The sequence below is a fragment of the Pseudophryne corroboree genome, chromosome 6, assembly GCF_028390025.1.
Source record: "Pseudophryne corroboree isolate aPseCor3 chromosome 6, aPseCor3.hap2, whole genome shotgun sequence".
NCBI classification, from domain to species: domain Eukaryota; kingdom Metazoa; phylum Chordata; class Amphibia; order Anura; family Myobatrachidae; genus Pseudophryne; species Pseudophryne corroboree.
The window spans coordinates 250333834-250350219 of NC_086449.1; the positions used below are offsets into that span (position 1 = coordinate 250333834).

A 16386-nucleotide genomic window follows, 5' to 3' on the forward strand; every position below is an offset into this window, starting at 1 on the left:
ATTGATTTCATCTCATTATCATCCAGTCTATATTAGCAGCAGACACAGTACGGTAGTCCACGGCTGTAGCTACCTCTGTGTCGGCACTCGGCAGTCCATCCATAATTGTATACCACCTACCCGTGGTTGTTGTTTTTTTCTTTCTTCTTTATACATACTACTATAGTAGCTTACTGTAGCAGTCTGCGGTGCTGCTGAGCTGACAGTGTCCAGCAGGTCCGTCATCAGTCATTACATAATAAATATATAATATATACCTGTCCGGCTGCAGTACTAGTGATATTATATATACATATATATTGATTTCATCTCATTATCATCCAGTCTATATTAGCAGCAGACACAGTACGGTAGTCCACGGCTGTAGCTACCTCTGTGTCGGCACTCGGCAGTCCATCCATAAGTATACTAGTATCCATCCATCTCCATTGTTTACCTGAGGTGCCTTTTAGTTGTCCCTATTAAAATATGGAGAACAAAAATGTTGAGGTTCCAAAATTAGGGAAAGATCAAGATCCACTTCCACCTCGTGCTGAAGCTGCTGCCACTAGTCATGGCCGAGACGATGAAATGCCAGCAACGTCGTCTGCCAAGGCCGATGCCCAATGTCATAGTACAGAGCATGTAAAATCCAAAACACCAAATATCAGTAAAAAAAGGACTCCAAAACCTAAAATAAAATTGTCGGAGGAGAAGCGTAAACTTGCCAATATGCCATTTACCACACGGAGTGGCAAGGAACGGCTGAGGCCCTGGCCTATGTTCATGGCTAGTGGTTCAGCTTCACATGAGGATGGAAGCACTCAGCCTCTCGCTAGAAAAATGAAAAGACTCAAGCTGGCAAAAGCACCGCAAAGAACTGTGCGTTCTTCGAAATCCCAAATCCACAAGGAGAGTCCAATTGTGTCGGTTGCGATGCCTGACCTTCCCAACACTGGACGTGAAGAGCATGCGCCTTCCACCATTTGCACGCCCCCTGCAAGTGCTGGAAGGAGCACCCGCAGTCCAGTTCCTGATAGTCAGATTGAAGATGTCAGTGTTGAAGTACACCAGGATGAGGAGGATATGGGTGTTGCTGGCGCTGGGGAGGAAATTGACCAGGAGGATTCTGATGGTGAGGTGGTTTGTTTAAGTCAGGCACCCGGGGAGACACCTGTTGTCCGTGGGAGGAATATGGCCATTGACATGCCTGGTGAAAATACCAAAAAAATCAGCTCTTCGGTGTGGAAGTATTTCAACAGAAATGCGGACAACAGGTGTCAAGCCGTGTGTTGCCTTTGTCAAGCTGTAATAAGTAGGGGTAAGGACGTTAAGAACCTCGGAACATCCTCCCTTATACGTCACCTGCAGCGCATTCATAATAAGTCAGTGACAAGTTCAAAAACTTTGGGTGACAGCGGAAGCAGTCCACTGACCAGTAAATCCCTTCCTCTTGTAACCAAGCTCACGCAAACCACCCCACCAACTCCCTCAGTGTCAATTTCCTCCTTACCCAGGAATGCCAATAGTCCTGCAGGCCATGTCACTGGCAATTCTGACGAGTCCTCTCCTGCCTGGGATTCATTCGATGCATCCTTGAGTGTAATGCCTACTGCTGCTGGCGCTGCTGTTGTTGCTGCTGGGAGTCGATCGTCATCCCAGAGGGGAAGTCGGAAGACCACTTGTACTACTTCCAGTAAGCAATTGACTGTCCAACAGTCCTTTGCGAGGAAGATGAAATATCACAGCAGTCATCCTGCTGCAAAGCGGATAACTGAGGCCTTGACAACTATGTTGGTGTTAGACGTGCGTCCGGTATCCGCCGTTAGTTCACAGGGAACTAGACAATTTATTGAGGCAGTGTGCCCCCGTTACCAAATACCATCTAGGTTCCACTTCTCTAGGCAGGCGATACCGAGAATGTACACGGACGTCAGAAAAAGACTCACCAGTGTCCTAAAAAATGCAGTTGTACCCAATGTCCACTTAACCACGGACATGTGGACAAGTGGAGCAGGGCAGGGTCAGGACTATATGACTGTGACAGCCCACTGGGTAGATGTATGGACTCCCGCCGCAAGAACAGCAGCGGCGGCACCAGTAGCAGCACCTTGCAAACGCCAACTCTTTCCTAGGCAGGCTACGCTTTGTATCACCGCTTTCCAGAATACGCACACAGCTGAAAACCTCTTACGGCAACTGAGGAAGATCATCGCGGAATGGCTTACCCCAATTGGACTCTCCTGTGGATTTGTGGCATCGGACAACGCCAGCAATATTGGGGGTGCATTAAATATGGGCAAATTCCAGCACGTCCCATGTTTTGCACATACCTTGAATTTGGTGGTGCAGAATTTTTAAAAAAACGAGAGGGGCGTGCAAGAGATGCTGTCGGTGGCCAGAAGAATTGCGGGACACTTTCGGCGTACAGGCACCACGTAGAGAAGACTGGAGCACCACCAAAAACAACTGAACCTGCCCTGCCATCATCTGAAGCAAGAAGTGGTAACGAGGTGGAATTCAACCCTCTATATGCTTCAGAGGTTGGAGGAGCAGCAAAAGGCCATTCAAGCCTATACAATTCAGCACGATATAGGAGGTGGAATGCACCTGTCTCAAGCGCAGTGGAGAATGATTTCAACGTTGTGCAAGGTTCTGATGCCCTTTGAACTTGCCACACGTGAAGTCAGTTCAGACACTGCCAGCCTGAGTCAGGTCATTCCCCTCATCAGGCTTTTGCAGAAGAAGCTGGAGACATTGAAGGAGGAGCTAACACAGAGCGATTCCGCTAGGCATGTGGGACTTGTGGATGGAGCCCTTAATTCGCTTAACAAGGATTCACGGGTGGTCAATCTGTTGAAATCAGAGCACTACATTTTGGCCACCATGCTCGATCCTAGATTTAAAGCCTACCTTGGATCTCTCTTTCCGGCAGACACAAGTCTGCTGGGGTTCAAAGACCTGCTGGTGAGAAAATTGTCAAGTCAAGCGGAACGCGACCTGTCAACATCTCCTCCTTCACATTCTCCCGCAACTGGGGGTGCGAGGAAAAGGCTCAGAATTCCGAGCCCACCCGCTGGCGGTGATGCAGGGCAGTCTGGAGCGACTGCTGATGCTGACATCTGGTCCGGACTGAAGGACCTGACAACGATTACGGACATGTCGTCTACTGTCACTGCATATGATTCTCTCACCATTGAAAGAATGGTGGAGGATTATATGAGTGACCGCATCCAAGTAGGCACGTCACACAGTCCGTACTTATACTGGCAGGAAAAAGAGGCAATTTGGAGGCCCTTACACAAACTGGCTTTATTCTACCTAAGTTGCCCTCCCACAAGTGTGTACTCCGAAAGAGTGTTTAGTGCCGCCGCTCACCTTGTCAGCAATCGGCGTACGAGGTTACATCCAGAAAATGTGGAGAAGATGATGTTCATTAAAATGAATTATAATCAATTCCTCCGTGGAGACATTGACCAGCAGCAATTGCCTCCACAAAGTACACAGGGAGCTGAGATGGTGGATTCCAGTGGGGACGAATTGATAATCTGTGAGGAGGGGGATGTACATGGTGATATATCGGAGGATGATGATGAGGTGGACATCTTGCCTCTGTAGAGCCAGTTTGTGCAAGGAGAGATTAATTGCTTCTTTTTAGGTGGGGGTCCAAACCAACCCGTCATTTCAGTCACAGTCGTGTGGCAGACCCTGTCACTGAAATGATGGGTTGGTTAAAGTGTGCATGTCCTGTTTATACAACATAAGGGTGGGTGGGAGGGCCCAAGGACAATTCCATCTTGCACCTCTTTTTTCTTTCATTTTTCTTTGCGTTATGTGCTGTTTGGGGAGTGTTTTTTGGAAGGGCCATCCTGCGTGACACTGCAGTGCCACTCCTAGATGGGCCAGGTGTTTGTGTCGGCCACTAGGGTCGCTTATCTTACTCACACAGCTACCTCATTGCACCTCTTTTTTTTCTTCTTTGTGTCATGTGCTGTTTGGGGAGTATTTTTTGGAAGGGCCATCCTGCCTGACACTGCAGTGCCACTCCTAGATGGGCCAGATGTTTGTGTCGGCCACTAGGGTCGCTTAGCTTACTCACACAGCTACCTCATTGCGCCTCTTTTTTTCTTCTTTGCGTCATGTGCTGTTTGGGGAGTGTTTTTTGGAAGGGACATCCTGCGTGACACTGCAGTGCCACTCCTAGATGGGCCAGGTGTTTGTGTCGGCCACTAGGGTCGCTTAGCTTACTCACACAGCTACCTCATTGCGCCTCTTTTTTTCTTCTTTGCGTCATGTGCTGTTTGGGGAGTGTTTTTTGGAAGGGACATCCTGCGTGACACTGCAGTGCCACTCCTAGATGGGCCAGGTGTTTGTGTCGGCCACTAGGGTCGCTTAGCTTACTCACACAGCTACCTCATTGCGCCTCTTTTTTTCTTCTTTGCGTCATGTGCTGTTTGGGGAGTGTTTTTTGGAAGGGACAGCCTGCGTGACACTGCAGTGCGACTCCTAGATGGGCCAGGTGTTTGTGTCAGCCACTAGGGTCGCTTAGCTTAGTCATCCAGCAACCTCGGTGCAAATTTTAGGACTAAAAATAATATTGTGAGGTGTGAGGTATTCAGAATAGACTGAAAATGAGTGGAAATTATGGTTTTTGAGGTTAATAATACTTTGGGATCAAAATGACCCCCAAATTCTATGATTTAAGCTGTTTTTTAGTGTTTTTTGAAAAAAACACCCGAATCCAAAACACACCCGAATCCGACAAAAAAAATTCGGTGAGGTTTTGCCAAAACGCGGTCGAACCCAAAACACGGCCGCGGAACCGAACCCAAAACCAAAACACAAAACCCGAAAAATTTCAAGTGCACATCTCTAATATATATATAGAAAAAAGGTAGAGACACTCTCCAGATTTTACAAACATGCAAAAAAAGTTCTCATTTATTATGATATACGTTACATAATCCACTTGAATAGTATCCTCATAGTATCCTCAAGCGCTTTCGGCCCTCAATGGGCCTTCCTCAGGAGGCTATGTACAGCAACTACACATCAGGTAATGAGACCAAACAACAGATCAGCCCAGGCATCCTGAGGAAGGCCCATTGAGGGCCGAAAGCGCTTGAGGATACTATGAGGATACTATTCAAGTGGATTATGTAACGTATATCATAATAAATGAGAACTTTTTTTGCATGTTTGTAAAATCTGGAGAGTGTCTCTACCTTTTTTCTATAATTGCAATGCTTTGACATTGGAGTGGACACCCCAGTCGTTGGTTTCTTGAAGATGTGAGTGCGACCGTCATTGGATATATATATATATATATATATATATATATATGTATATATATATACACTGCTCAAAAAAATAAAGGGAACACTTAAACAACATAGGGGGTCATTCCGAGTTGTTCGCTCGTTATTTTTTTTCCGCAACGGAGCGATTAGTCGCTAATGCGCATGCGCAATGTCCGCAGTGCGACTGCGCCAAGTAAATTTGCTATGCAGTTAGGAATTTTACTTACGGCATTACGTGGTTTTTTCTTCGTTCTGGTGATCGGAGTGTGATTGACAGGAAGTGGGTGTTTCTGGGCGGAAACTGGCCGTTTTATGGGTGTGTGCGAAAAAACGCTACCGTTTCTGGTAAAAACGCGGGAGTGGCTGGAGAAACGGAGGAGTGTCTGGGCGAACGCTGGGTGTGTTTGTGACGTCAAATCAGGAACGACAAGCACTGAACTGATCGCAGATGCCGAGTAAGTTTGGAGCTACTCAGAAACTGCTAAGAAGTGTCTATTCGCAATTCTGCTAATCTTTCGTTCGCAATTTTGATAAGCTAAGATTCACTCCCAGTAGGCGGCGGCTTAGCGTGTGCAAAGCTGCTAAAAGCAGCTTGCGAGCGAACAACTCGGAATGACCCCCATAATGTAACTCCAAGTCAATCACACTTCTGTGAAATCAAACTGTCCACTTAGGAAGCAACACTGATTGAAAATCAATTTCACATGCTGTTGTGCAAATGGAATAGACAATGGCCCTCATTCCGAGTTGTTCGCTCTGTAATTTTCTTTGCATCGCAGCGATTTTCCGCTAATTGCGCATGCGCAATGTTCGCACTGCGACTGCGCCAAGTAAATTTGCTAAGAAGTTTGGTATTTTACTCACGGCATTACGAGGTTTTTTCTTCGTTCTGGTGATCGGAGTGTGATTGACAGGAAGTGGGTGTTTCCGGGCGGAAACTGGACGTTTTATGGGTGTGTGTGAAAAAACGCTGCCGTTTCTGGGAAAAACGCGGGAGTGGCTGGAGAAACGGGGGAGTGTCTGGGCGAACGCTGGGTGTGTTTGTGACGTCAAACCAGGAACGAAACTGACTGAACTGATCGCAGTGGCAGAGTAAGTATCGAGCTACTCAGAAACTGCTTAGAAATTTGTATTCGCAATTTTGAGAATCTTTCGTTCGCAATTTTGCTAAGCTAAGATTCACTCCCAGTAGGCGGCGGCTTAGCGTGTGCAATGCTGCTAAAAGCAGCTTGCGAGCGAACAACTCGGAATGAGGGCCAATAGGTGGAAATTATAGGCAATTAGCAAGACACCCCCAATAAAGGAGTTGTTCTGCAGGTGGTGACCACAGACCACTTCTCAGCTCCTATGCTTTCTGGCTGATGTTTTGGTCACTTTTGAAAGCTGGTGTTGCTTTCACTCTAGTGGAAGCATGAGACGGAGTCTACAACCCACACAAGTGGCTCAGGTAGTGCAGCTCATTCAGGATGGCACATCACTGCGAGCTGTGGCAAGAAGGTTTGTTGTGTCTGTCAGTGTAGTGTCCAGAGCATGGAGGCGCTACCAGGAGACAGGCCAGTACATCAGGAGACGTGGAGGAGGCCGTAGGAGGGCAACAACCTAGCAGTAGGACCGCTACCTTTGCCTTTGTGCAAGAAGGAAAAGGAGGAGCACTGCCAGAGCCCTGCAAAATGACCTCCAGCAAGCCACAAATGTGCATGTGTCTACTCAAACGATCAGAAACAGACTCCATGAGGGTGGTATGAGGGCCCGACGTCCACAGGTGGGGGTTGTGCTAACAGCCCAACACCGTGCAGGACGTTTGGCATTTGCCAGAGAACACCAAGATTAGCAAATTCGCCACTGGCGCCCTGTGCTCTTCACAGTTGAAAGCAGGTTCTCACTGAGCACATGTGACAGACGTAACAGAGTCTGGAGACGCCAAGGAGAACGTTCTGCTGACTGCAACATCCTCCAGCATGACCGGTTTGGCAGTGGGTCAGTAATGGTGTGGGGTGGCATTTCTTTGGGGGGCCGCACAGCCCTCCATGTGCTCGCCAGAGGTAGCCTGACTGCCATTAGGTACCGAGATGAGATCCTCAGACCCCTTGTGAGACCATATGCTGGTGCAATTGGCCCTGGGTTCCTCCTAATGCAAGACAATGCTAGACCTCATGTGGCTGGAGTGTGTCAGCAGTTCCTGCAAGACGAAGGCATTGATGCTATGGACTGGCCCACCCGTTCCCCAGACCTAAATCCAATTGAGCACATCTGGGACATCATGTCTCGCTCCATCCACCAATGCCACGTTGCACCACAGACTGTGCAGGAGTTGGCGGATGCTGTAGTGCAGGTCTGGGAGGAGATCCCTTAGGAGACCATCCGCCACCTCATCAGGAGCATGCCCAGGCATTGTAGGGAAGTCATACAGGCACGTGGAGGCCACACACACTACTGAGCCTCATTTTGACTTGTTTTAAGGACATTACATCAAAGTTGGATCAGCCTGAAGTGTGTTTTTCCACTTTAATTTTGAGTGTGACTCCAAATCCAGACCTCCATGGGTTAATAAATTTGATTTCCAATGATAATTTTTGTGTGATTTTGTTGTCAGCACATTCAACTATGTAAAGAACAAAGTATTTAATACAGGTTGAGTCTCCCTTATCCAAATTGCTTGGGACCAGAGGTATTTTGGATATGGGATTTTTCCGTATTTTGGAATAATTGCATACCATAATGAGATATCATGGTGATGGGACCGAAATCTAAGCACAGAATGCATTTATGTTACATATACACCTTATACACACAGCCTGAAGGTAATTTTAGCCAATATTTTTTATAACTTTGTGCATTAAACAAAGTGTGTCTACATTCACACAATTCATTTATGTTTCATATACACCTTATACACACAGCCTGAAGGTCATTTAATACAATATTTTTAATAACTTTGTGTATTAAACAAAGTTTGTGTACATTGAGCCATCAAAAAACAAAGGTTTCACTATCTCACTCTCCCTCAAAAAAGTCCGTATTTCGGAATATTCCGTATTTCGGAATATTTGGATATGGGATACTCAACCTGTAAGAATATTTCATTCATTCAGATCTAGGACGTGTTGTTTAAGTGTTCCCTTTATTTTTTTGAGCAGTTATATATATATATATATATATATATATATATATATATATATATGTAGATATACATAAATGAGATTAAGTATGTAATAATTATTATATATGTAACAACTGCACAAGTTATTATTTGGCAATTACAACACAGATCCTCAGCTCATTGTATTTGTTAATGTGTTAAAATTAAACTAACTATGGTTTATATCAAAGTTAATTGAATAGCATCACAGCTCTGTTTATATGGGACCATCCTTCACGGATCTTTTTCCAAAGGAGGGGGACGACTGGCTATTGTATGAAATATATGTACACAGCTTAGGCCGCTGATGCAGATTTATATGCCCGCTATTTTTGCTGTAGTAATCCAGATCGCTTTACCCAGAAAGAATGTTGCCATATAAATGGAGCTGTGATGCTATTTAGCTAACTTGGAATTTTACTTCAAATCATGTTTCATTCTAACACGTTGGCAAATAGAATAGGCAGGATCTATGTTGTGATTGCCAGATAATAACTGATGCAGTTACTGCGTATATGTAATTACTGCACTTGTATACTGGTATGTACTGCGTGCCGTGAGCAGGCTGAGCACCCACCAGCAAAAACATCAATCGTCACTTCTGCCCCTAGGTGAGAATGGAGATGACTTTTAGGATATGACTTTTAGCTGATTTCTTCCTATAGAGAGCAGAGAACCTTCTCTGGCTTAATACTGTGTATCACATCAGTACATCCTACTTTGTCTTCTTTTTGGGAAGATGAAGTCTTGCACCATTTCCACAGTGTGGTAGCAGAATGGGAAATGAATGTTTTTATGGAGCCTCAATAAATGTTGTCTGACAAAGGATCTGACCTCACAGGATTCCTAATTAGATAGCCTCACTGCTTGTAATCCCAGTCCATCTGGCTCTTAAGTTATTATTAACATGCATTTCTGATTCTTCGCCTTCTGTTTTCATACCAAATACTCCATGAGGATACTACTCTGTGTTTCTGCTTTTACTTCGCAAGCTGGGTTTTGAATTATATTAATGTCTTGAGTTAGAGTGGGACATAAATCTAATTATCAGGTCTGTAAATAAACATTAAGAAGAGTGGGTGGCTGCTTAATAAACAAATGGATCAAGATCCACAGAGTATGGCCGAAGCTGGCATTAGTGAGGAGTATACCCTGTATGCCTCTACTTGTATGTAATGCTCATAGGGGGTCATTCCAACCCGATCGCTCGCTGCAGTTTCTCGCAGCGCAGCGATCGGGTCCGAATGACCCCCTATGAGCATTACATACAAGTATGTAATGCCAGCCGTTGTTGCCTAGCGATCGCCTCTGAGGCAGAGGCGGTCGCTGGGCAGGAGGGGGCTGGACGGCAGCGTTAAGCCGCCGTTTAGGGGGAGTGGTACAGCCAACGCGGGCGTGGCCGGACCGTTAGGGGTGGTGCGGGCCGCGGCGGCTGCGTGACGTCACACACAGCCGCTGTGGGACGGGCAGTGACGAGTAGCTCCCGGCCAGCACGATAAAGCTGCACTAGTCGGGAGCTACTCTTGAAGTGCAAAGGCATCGCCGCTGTGCGATGCTTTTACACTTCTGCAGGGGGGGCGGTACTGACATGCGGGGCGGACTAACCCTGTGCTGGGCGTTCCCCCGCATGTCAGTGTGAATGATCGTAGCTGTGCTAAATTCAGCACAGCTACGATCAACTCGGAATGACCCCCATAGTGTGTGAGACTGCCAGTTGTTGCTAAGTTCTAACCTCATTGTGATGGTCACTGGTGACTTTGCACCTCACTTGTTGATAGAGTTAACCTTAGCTGTTCTAGAACGAGTGCTCATATTTGCCATGACAGGCGGGACAGAACCCTCAAATTGGAACTATCCTGCAGAAGTTGGGAGGTATGGCCTCTTATACGTTTAATAAGACATGAAACAAGATTAGTTTTCTGTACATAAATTACTGTGTAATGAAAATAAATAATGAAAAAATGGACAGCTTGCCCACCTGAGCAAATCTCCACTAACCCAAGTGATAGATTCCTCTGCAATTGTGAAATAAGTCACAGGGTGATCAGCAGAGGGCTCAGTGGCAGAATCAGAGAGGAGGGGGCATAGGGTATGGCCACAAGAAGACATTTCCCTGGTTGCTGCTCCCCCAGAGGTCTCTACTTTATTCCCAGAAGATTCTAAATTCTATGCATCTCCCAGTACGCACCACACATGCTCAGAAGAGACCTATTTTGCTGTGCTATTTTGAATACAAAGTGGGGGTTCAAGGGCTATAGTGGCATTGCTGCTCCCTTACCCAAATGCTACTGGACCCGACAATGCTAATACCTCTATGGTATATAAGACTGTAAAACAAAAACACGGTGCCCTTGCTCCTATAGGCCTTGAGCCTCAAGCTGAAAGTTACTGGGGCTCAATCTGTATCACTAGCTATTGGTATAGGTAAATTAACAAGATTGAGATCTCGAGTGGAACTCCACTGTCTATCTACAAACTATCTAAAATGTCATCCCAATAGAACCATGGTGGAGAGTGCTGCCTGGGACTGCCCTCTTAGTGAGAATATGCTACCTTATATTGATTCTCTTAAAATACTGCTTATTAGTGCCTCATTGTTGAAATAAAGAGGATGAAGCGACATCAGGGCTATAATGTTTTGGTTTATGTATGAATAGAATTGTGGTTTCCCTTAGCACTTGAATGGTCTTATGTGAAGCTACCACTTAACTGACGATTTTTCCCTTCAAAAGCGTTAACAACATTGTTTTTTAACATTTATTTTATTTAATAAAGTTGAAAAAGTATTTTTTTAAATATTTAAACATTAAATTATGCACATCTGCAAAACGGATCTCCTCGTCAAAAATGGAGGGACAGGGTGGGACGGCGCAGTTGCATGAAATCTGACCATGCCAGTTAAGTGGTTTTAATACGAGGGTGGCTCACTATAAGTAAGGTAACAAGACCTCTCACATGTGTAATGTTCTCAGTTTCATTCTAATTTCTGATCACGCCAGAGCAGGTAGAGCACTACTTCTTCTCATGGCCATTAGATTCGCCTCAAATCAGTCATACTGTTCCAACATCAGTTGTAACATGGCGGGGCTGATGGAAACATGGTCAAGCATTGAGGTGCGTAGTGTGATCAGATTTCTGCGTCTAAAGGACACATCAGCAGCTGAGATTCATCACCATCTCGGAAACAGGCTTGGGTTTAGTACACTGCCGAGTTGTTACAGAGCTACATTGGGAGGTGCTGGGCCATCCTCCCTACAGCTCTGACCAGATACTGAGTGATTTCCATCTCTTTGGACCATTGAAAAAGCACATGGGTGGAAGGCGATTCGCAACCGACGGCGAAGTTCAGCAAGCCGTCATATCCTGGCTTCAGGTGTTTGACACTGATTTCTTCTGTGCCGGGATAGATGCCTTTGTGTACTGTTGGAACAAATGCTTAGACAAGTATGGGGACTATGTGGAAAAATAATCTGTACCAAGGCCATACTATTGATTATACGTATATATGTTCGAGTTTAATAAATTTATGCAATGAGAGATCTTGTTTCCTTATTCAAGTCAAATCAAGTAATTTCAAGTCATTTTGTTCACCAAAAAAAGTTCTGTAGGCTACTGGTAAATTATGAATATCTCTTGCTGATGATTTATTGATTAATTTGACCATAAATTGGATGTTAATTTTAGTTATTATTATTGTATTTGGCCACATTCATATTGGGCCCTGCAGAAGTCTTTTCCCTGGAACTCATTTCCAGTCAGTTATCTGTATGATTAGGCACTGAGCTGCGCATCATTCATAGTTCTGTATAAATGACAGTATCTTGCCAGATAGGCAGAAGGGGTAAGCTTTTCAAAAACTTTGGAGACCTAGACATGGTAATCTGTCACATTACAAGACGGAGTTTAGAACTTATAAATACAAATGTGTCTGCACTTTCTATTTACTTATTGTATAATTATATTAAGTGTGGAAGTTGAGTCAAGTTAGTAACATGTCATTAGATATTATGGTGTGGGCATTGACAAGGCCACTCCACAACATGTCATAAACTTTTTCTGTGTCCTAAAAAGAAATTATCTCGGATTTACTGTGCCAGATCCACTGCCTGTATGATAAAGACTCTCAGTGAGCTTAGATATCTCTGTGACTTGAGGTGAGCTAAGGATACATCTCTCTCTGCTTCATGACATGCAAGTTCCTGTTCATATTGAAATGCCCAGAGCTTAGCGTCAATGAGCCAAACATACTAAACACACACCTCTGCCTTCAGCAAAACTATTTTGACATGACTTATGCGAGGTGCTTCTATTATTGACTCTTTCCAAACCCTTCCTCTTGTAGGTCTGCTCAGTAAAGCCTCATAGGACACTTGATGGGTCATTCATCTTCTCCCATGTCTCCGTCATTTCACCATGCATTATTTTTAAACGCTATCCTCTTGTATCATCTTGTGCAACCTTTCCAGATCTTCTACTGTGCATGTCAAAGGTCTGCTCAACCTAGGAGATATTGAAGGAAAATGTATCAAATCATGGAGAGAGATAAAGTAATAACCAATCAGCTCCTAACTTGGTGGTACATTATCTCTCTCCACTTTATTTCACTCCAACATTTGATACATCTCTTCATTAAAATTATAGCTTGAAAATAATCTGCAGCCATTCGGTAGCCATGGTACTATGCACCTGCTAGGAGATCTGGCAAGTCTGAACTGTTAGGGATCATGAGAACCAAGTTTAAGAAACATTGATGTACTTAATAAATGCTAGATAGAAATTAATTGTTTGCTATGGGAAACATCTCCACTTGTCCACTTCTCTGTTCTTTAGAAGGATTGATATATCTACTGGTAAGGGTCTAATGCAGAGTTGAATGGATGCCTCTTGGCTTAGTGAATCTTGCATGTGTTCACACTGCCGATCCTACTGTACGGAACACATGCAGATACAGCATCACTTACCTCTGAAGAGCTGTAAGTGGGTTGTAGTAGGGCGTTCTCATGTAGGCTAAGTTGGATGTAAGTGAAGATACACCTGTTTGGACGTGTATCTTATGCACCTGTTTTATGGCTGGATGCAAGTGTACACTGATTATGATAACTATTAGCAAACATACAGATGCTAGCATCTGGAGGTCAGTACACCTCTATATATTGGAGAATATACACATTATACTGTCTTTTTGGAGTAACGTATGTCCAATTTACTTCCAACCCTGCATCAGCCTAAATACTAAACATGAGAATGTGCTCTGTGGGGAGATCTGTAAAACATGCACTGACGAGGTACCTGAGCGCTATGTAACCACTTAGTGTGCTGCAGTAAAGCTACAGGATATTTCCTATGGCTGATGTGCTGACTACTAACTTTGTAAGTACATTTTTTTTATTTACAGCAATGAAGCGTCCTACCTAGCGGAGATGTTTGGTCCAATGTGGATGGTTAAGGTCTACACCTATGAGTTCCAGGTAAGTACACTAGTATTCTCCATAGTGCAGACACTCTGCTTTGTATAGACAGAAAGCTTTCCATAACCTGTTATTATTAGTGCTCATAGCAGAGGGATTTCTCTCACATTTCCTTCCTGATGGGTCAGCATTACATGTGCTCAGTGCACAGTATTTTAAGATGTTCATTGCTAGTTCAGATGAGCTTATTCTGTGAAAGAATTACCACGGTAAATTGAGCAGCAAGAGAACAGTGAGAAATCGTGCACTGCGGTGTAGTCAGATCCGGGTGGTTACACAGCCTGCAGTGTACAGATATTACGTGCAGCAGGTGTATTTGATGTATTCCAGGTCCCCTGTTTATCAGTAAGTAACCTGTGTTTTTGTGTTCACTTTTTATGTAGAAAGCATCGTGCTGCTTCTGCTGTCCGGAAGAAGATGAGGAAGGAGGTGATACATTTTTCATATCTGTGTTCCGCAGATATTCATGTCCGTTTATTTATTTTTACTAGACTACTTAGTGTTTGTCATTGGTAAATAATCCCAGCATTCTTTCCTGCCACCATTTTCATATTGTGCACATTTGCTGTATTCAGATTACTATTAGCATCAGCAGAAGTAATTTGTTAAGTAGGGGCTGATCTTGGCTGAAGAAACCAGAGAAATTGTAGCTGTACAGATCACCAGTGGTCTACACAGAATGGAGGAAACTACTTTGTGGGCTGAACCAATGTTGGTGAGAAAGCAGTTTATTAGTTCAATATTTACCAGTGGCACAAAGTGCCCTCGTGATGATATTACGGTGTATCTGTTACTGTGTATTTGGCATTGGTATTATTTCAAGAGGATCCAGTCAGGATCTCGGCGGTCGGAATCCCGGCAGTCAAAATAACGACGCCGAATTCCCGACACTACTCGGAATGAAACAGCAGCCAATTATATGGTCACCAGCCCGGCGCCAAAATCCCAACAACTTAGGTTTACGCACTACCAGGGAGGGTTAGGCTGTGTGTGTGGGAGGGTTAGGGGGTATTCTGATCATCGGGATGCCGCAGTGTAGGTGGTGAGGGTAGTGTAGGTTCCTCCATCCAATGATAGCAGACTGTTGTAATGGTATTTCTTTGTGATATAATAACGGCAACTGGCACATTTGTGAGAGAAGAGAGATAATCAGGCTAGCGCAGGCAATATATATATATATATATATATATATATATATATACAGTGAAGGGTTTGCAATAATGGGGGACAGATGTCCACTGGCCCCGTGTCACAAAACCAGGCGGCACTCCACGGATTTAGTGAAAAAAAGTAAATCTTTATTTAAAAAACAACATGAGGGTCCGACGTTTCAACACCGCGGCGGGTGTTTTTTTCAAGGACACATGGTGAAGCAAAGCCTTTTTTGCTTCACCATGTGTCCTTGAAAAAAACACCCGCCGCGGTGTTGAAACGTCGGACCCTCATGTTGTTTTTTACATAAAGATTTACTTTTTTTCACTAAATCCGTGGAGTGCCGCCTGGTTTTGTGACACGGGGCCAGTGGACATCTGTCCCCCATTTTCGCAAACCCTTCACTGTGCATATTTGAAGGAAGGCACCCCGGTAATAAGCCATGATCATCGAGTGCCAGCTACACCACAAAATATATATATATATATTTCTCAGACGTCCTAGTGGATGCTGGGAACTCCGTAAGGACCATGGGGAATAGACGGGCTCCGCAGGAGACTGGGCACTCTAAAAGAAAGATTAGGTACTATCTGGTGTGCACTGGCTCCTCCCTCTATGCGCCTCCTCCAGACCTCAGTTAGAATCTGTGCCCGGCTCGAGCTGGTTGCACACTAGGGGCTCTCCTGAGCTCCTAGTAAAGAAAGTATTTATTAGGTTTTTTATTTTCAGTGAGATCTGCTGGCAACAGACTCACTGCTACGAGGGACTTAGGGGAGAGAAGCGAACCTACCTGCTTGCAGCTAGCTTGGGCTTCTAGGCTACTGGACACCATTAGCTCCAGAGGGATCGAACACAGGCCCAGCCTCGGTCGTCCGGTCCCGGAGCCGCGCCGCCGTCCCCCTTGCAGAGCCAGAAGACGGAAGATTCCGAGGAGAAAATCGGCGGCTGAAGACTCCGGTCTTCATTAAGGTAGCGCACAGCACTGCAGCTGTGCGCCATTGCTCCCCATGCACACCACATACTCCGGTCACTGATGGGTGCAGGGCGCTGGGGGGGGGGGGCGCCCTGGGCTGCAATTAGAGTACCTTAACATGGCAAAAAAACACATAATATAGTCTTATAAACTATATATGTGTAAAAATCCCCTGCCATAATATTAATAAAAGAGCGGGATAAGCCCGCCGAGAAGGGGGCGGGGCTATCTCCCTCAGCACACTGGCGCCATTTTCTCTTCACAGTTCCGCTGGAAGACAGCTCCCCAGGCTCTCCCCTGCAGTTTCCAGGCTCAAAGGGTTAAAAAGAGAGGGGGGGCACTAAATTTAGGCGCAAACTATACATGTTAAGCAGC

General features: G+C 45.0%; 1 protein-coding gene across 1 annotated transcript in view; it reads left to right on the forward strand.

Moving 5' to 3' along the window:
- SERINC4 (serine incorporator 4) overlaps window positions 1–16386 on the forward strand; it is a 109790-nt gene that overhangs the window by 59799 nt on the left and 33605 nt on the right. The window contains exons 9-10 of the mRNA XM_063929958.1: window positions 13814–13886; window positions 14270–14315. Of these exons, the coding sequence (XP_063786028.1) occupies window positions 13814–13886; window positions 14270–14315 (119 nt within the window). The remainder of the gene's footprint in view (window positions 1–13813; window positions 13887–14269; window positions 14316–16386) is intronic.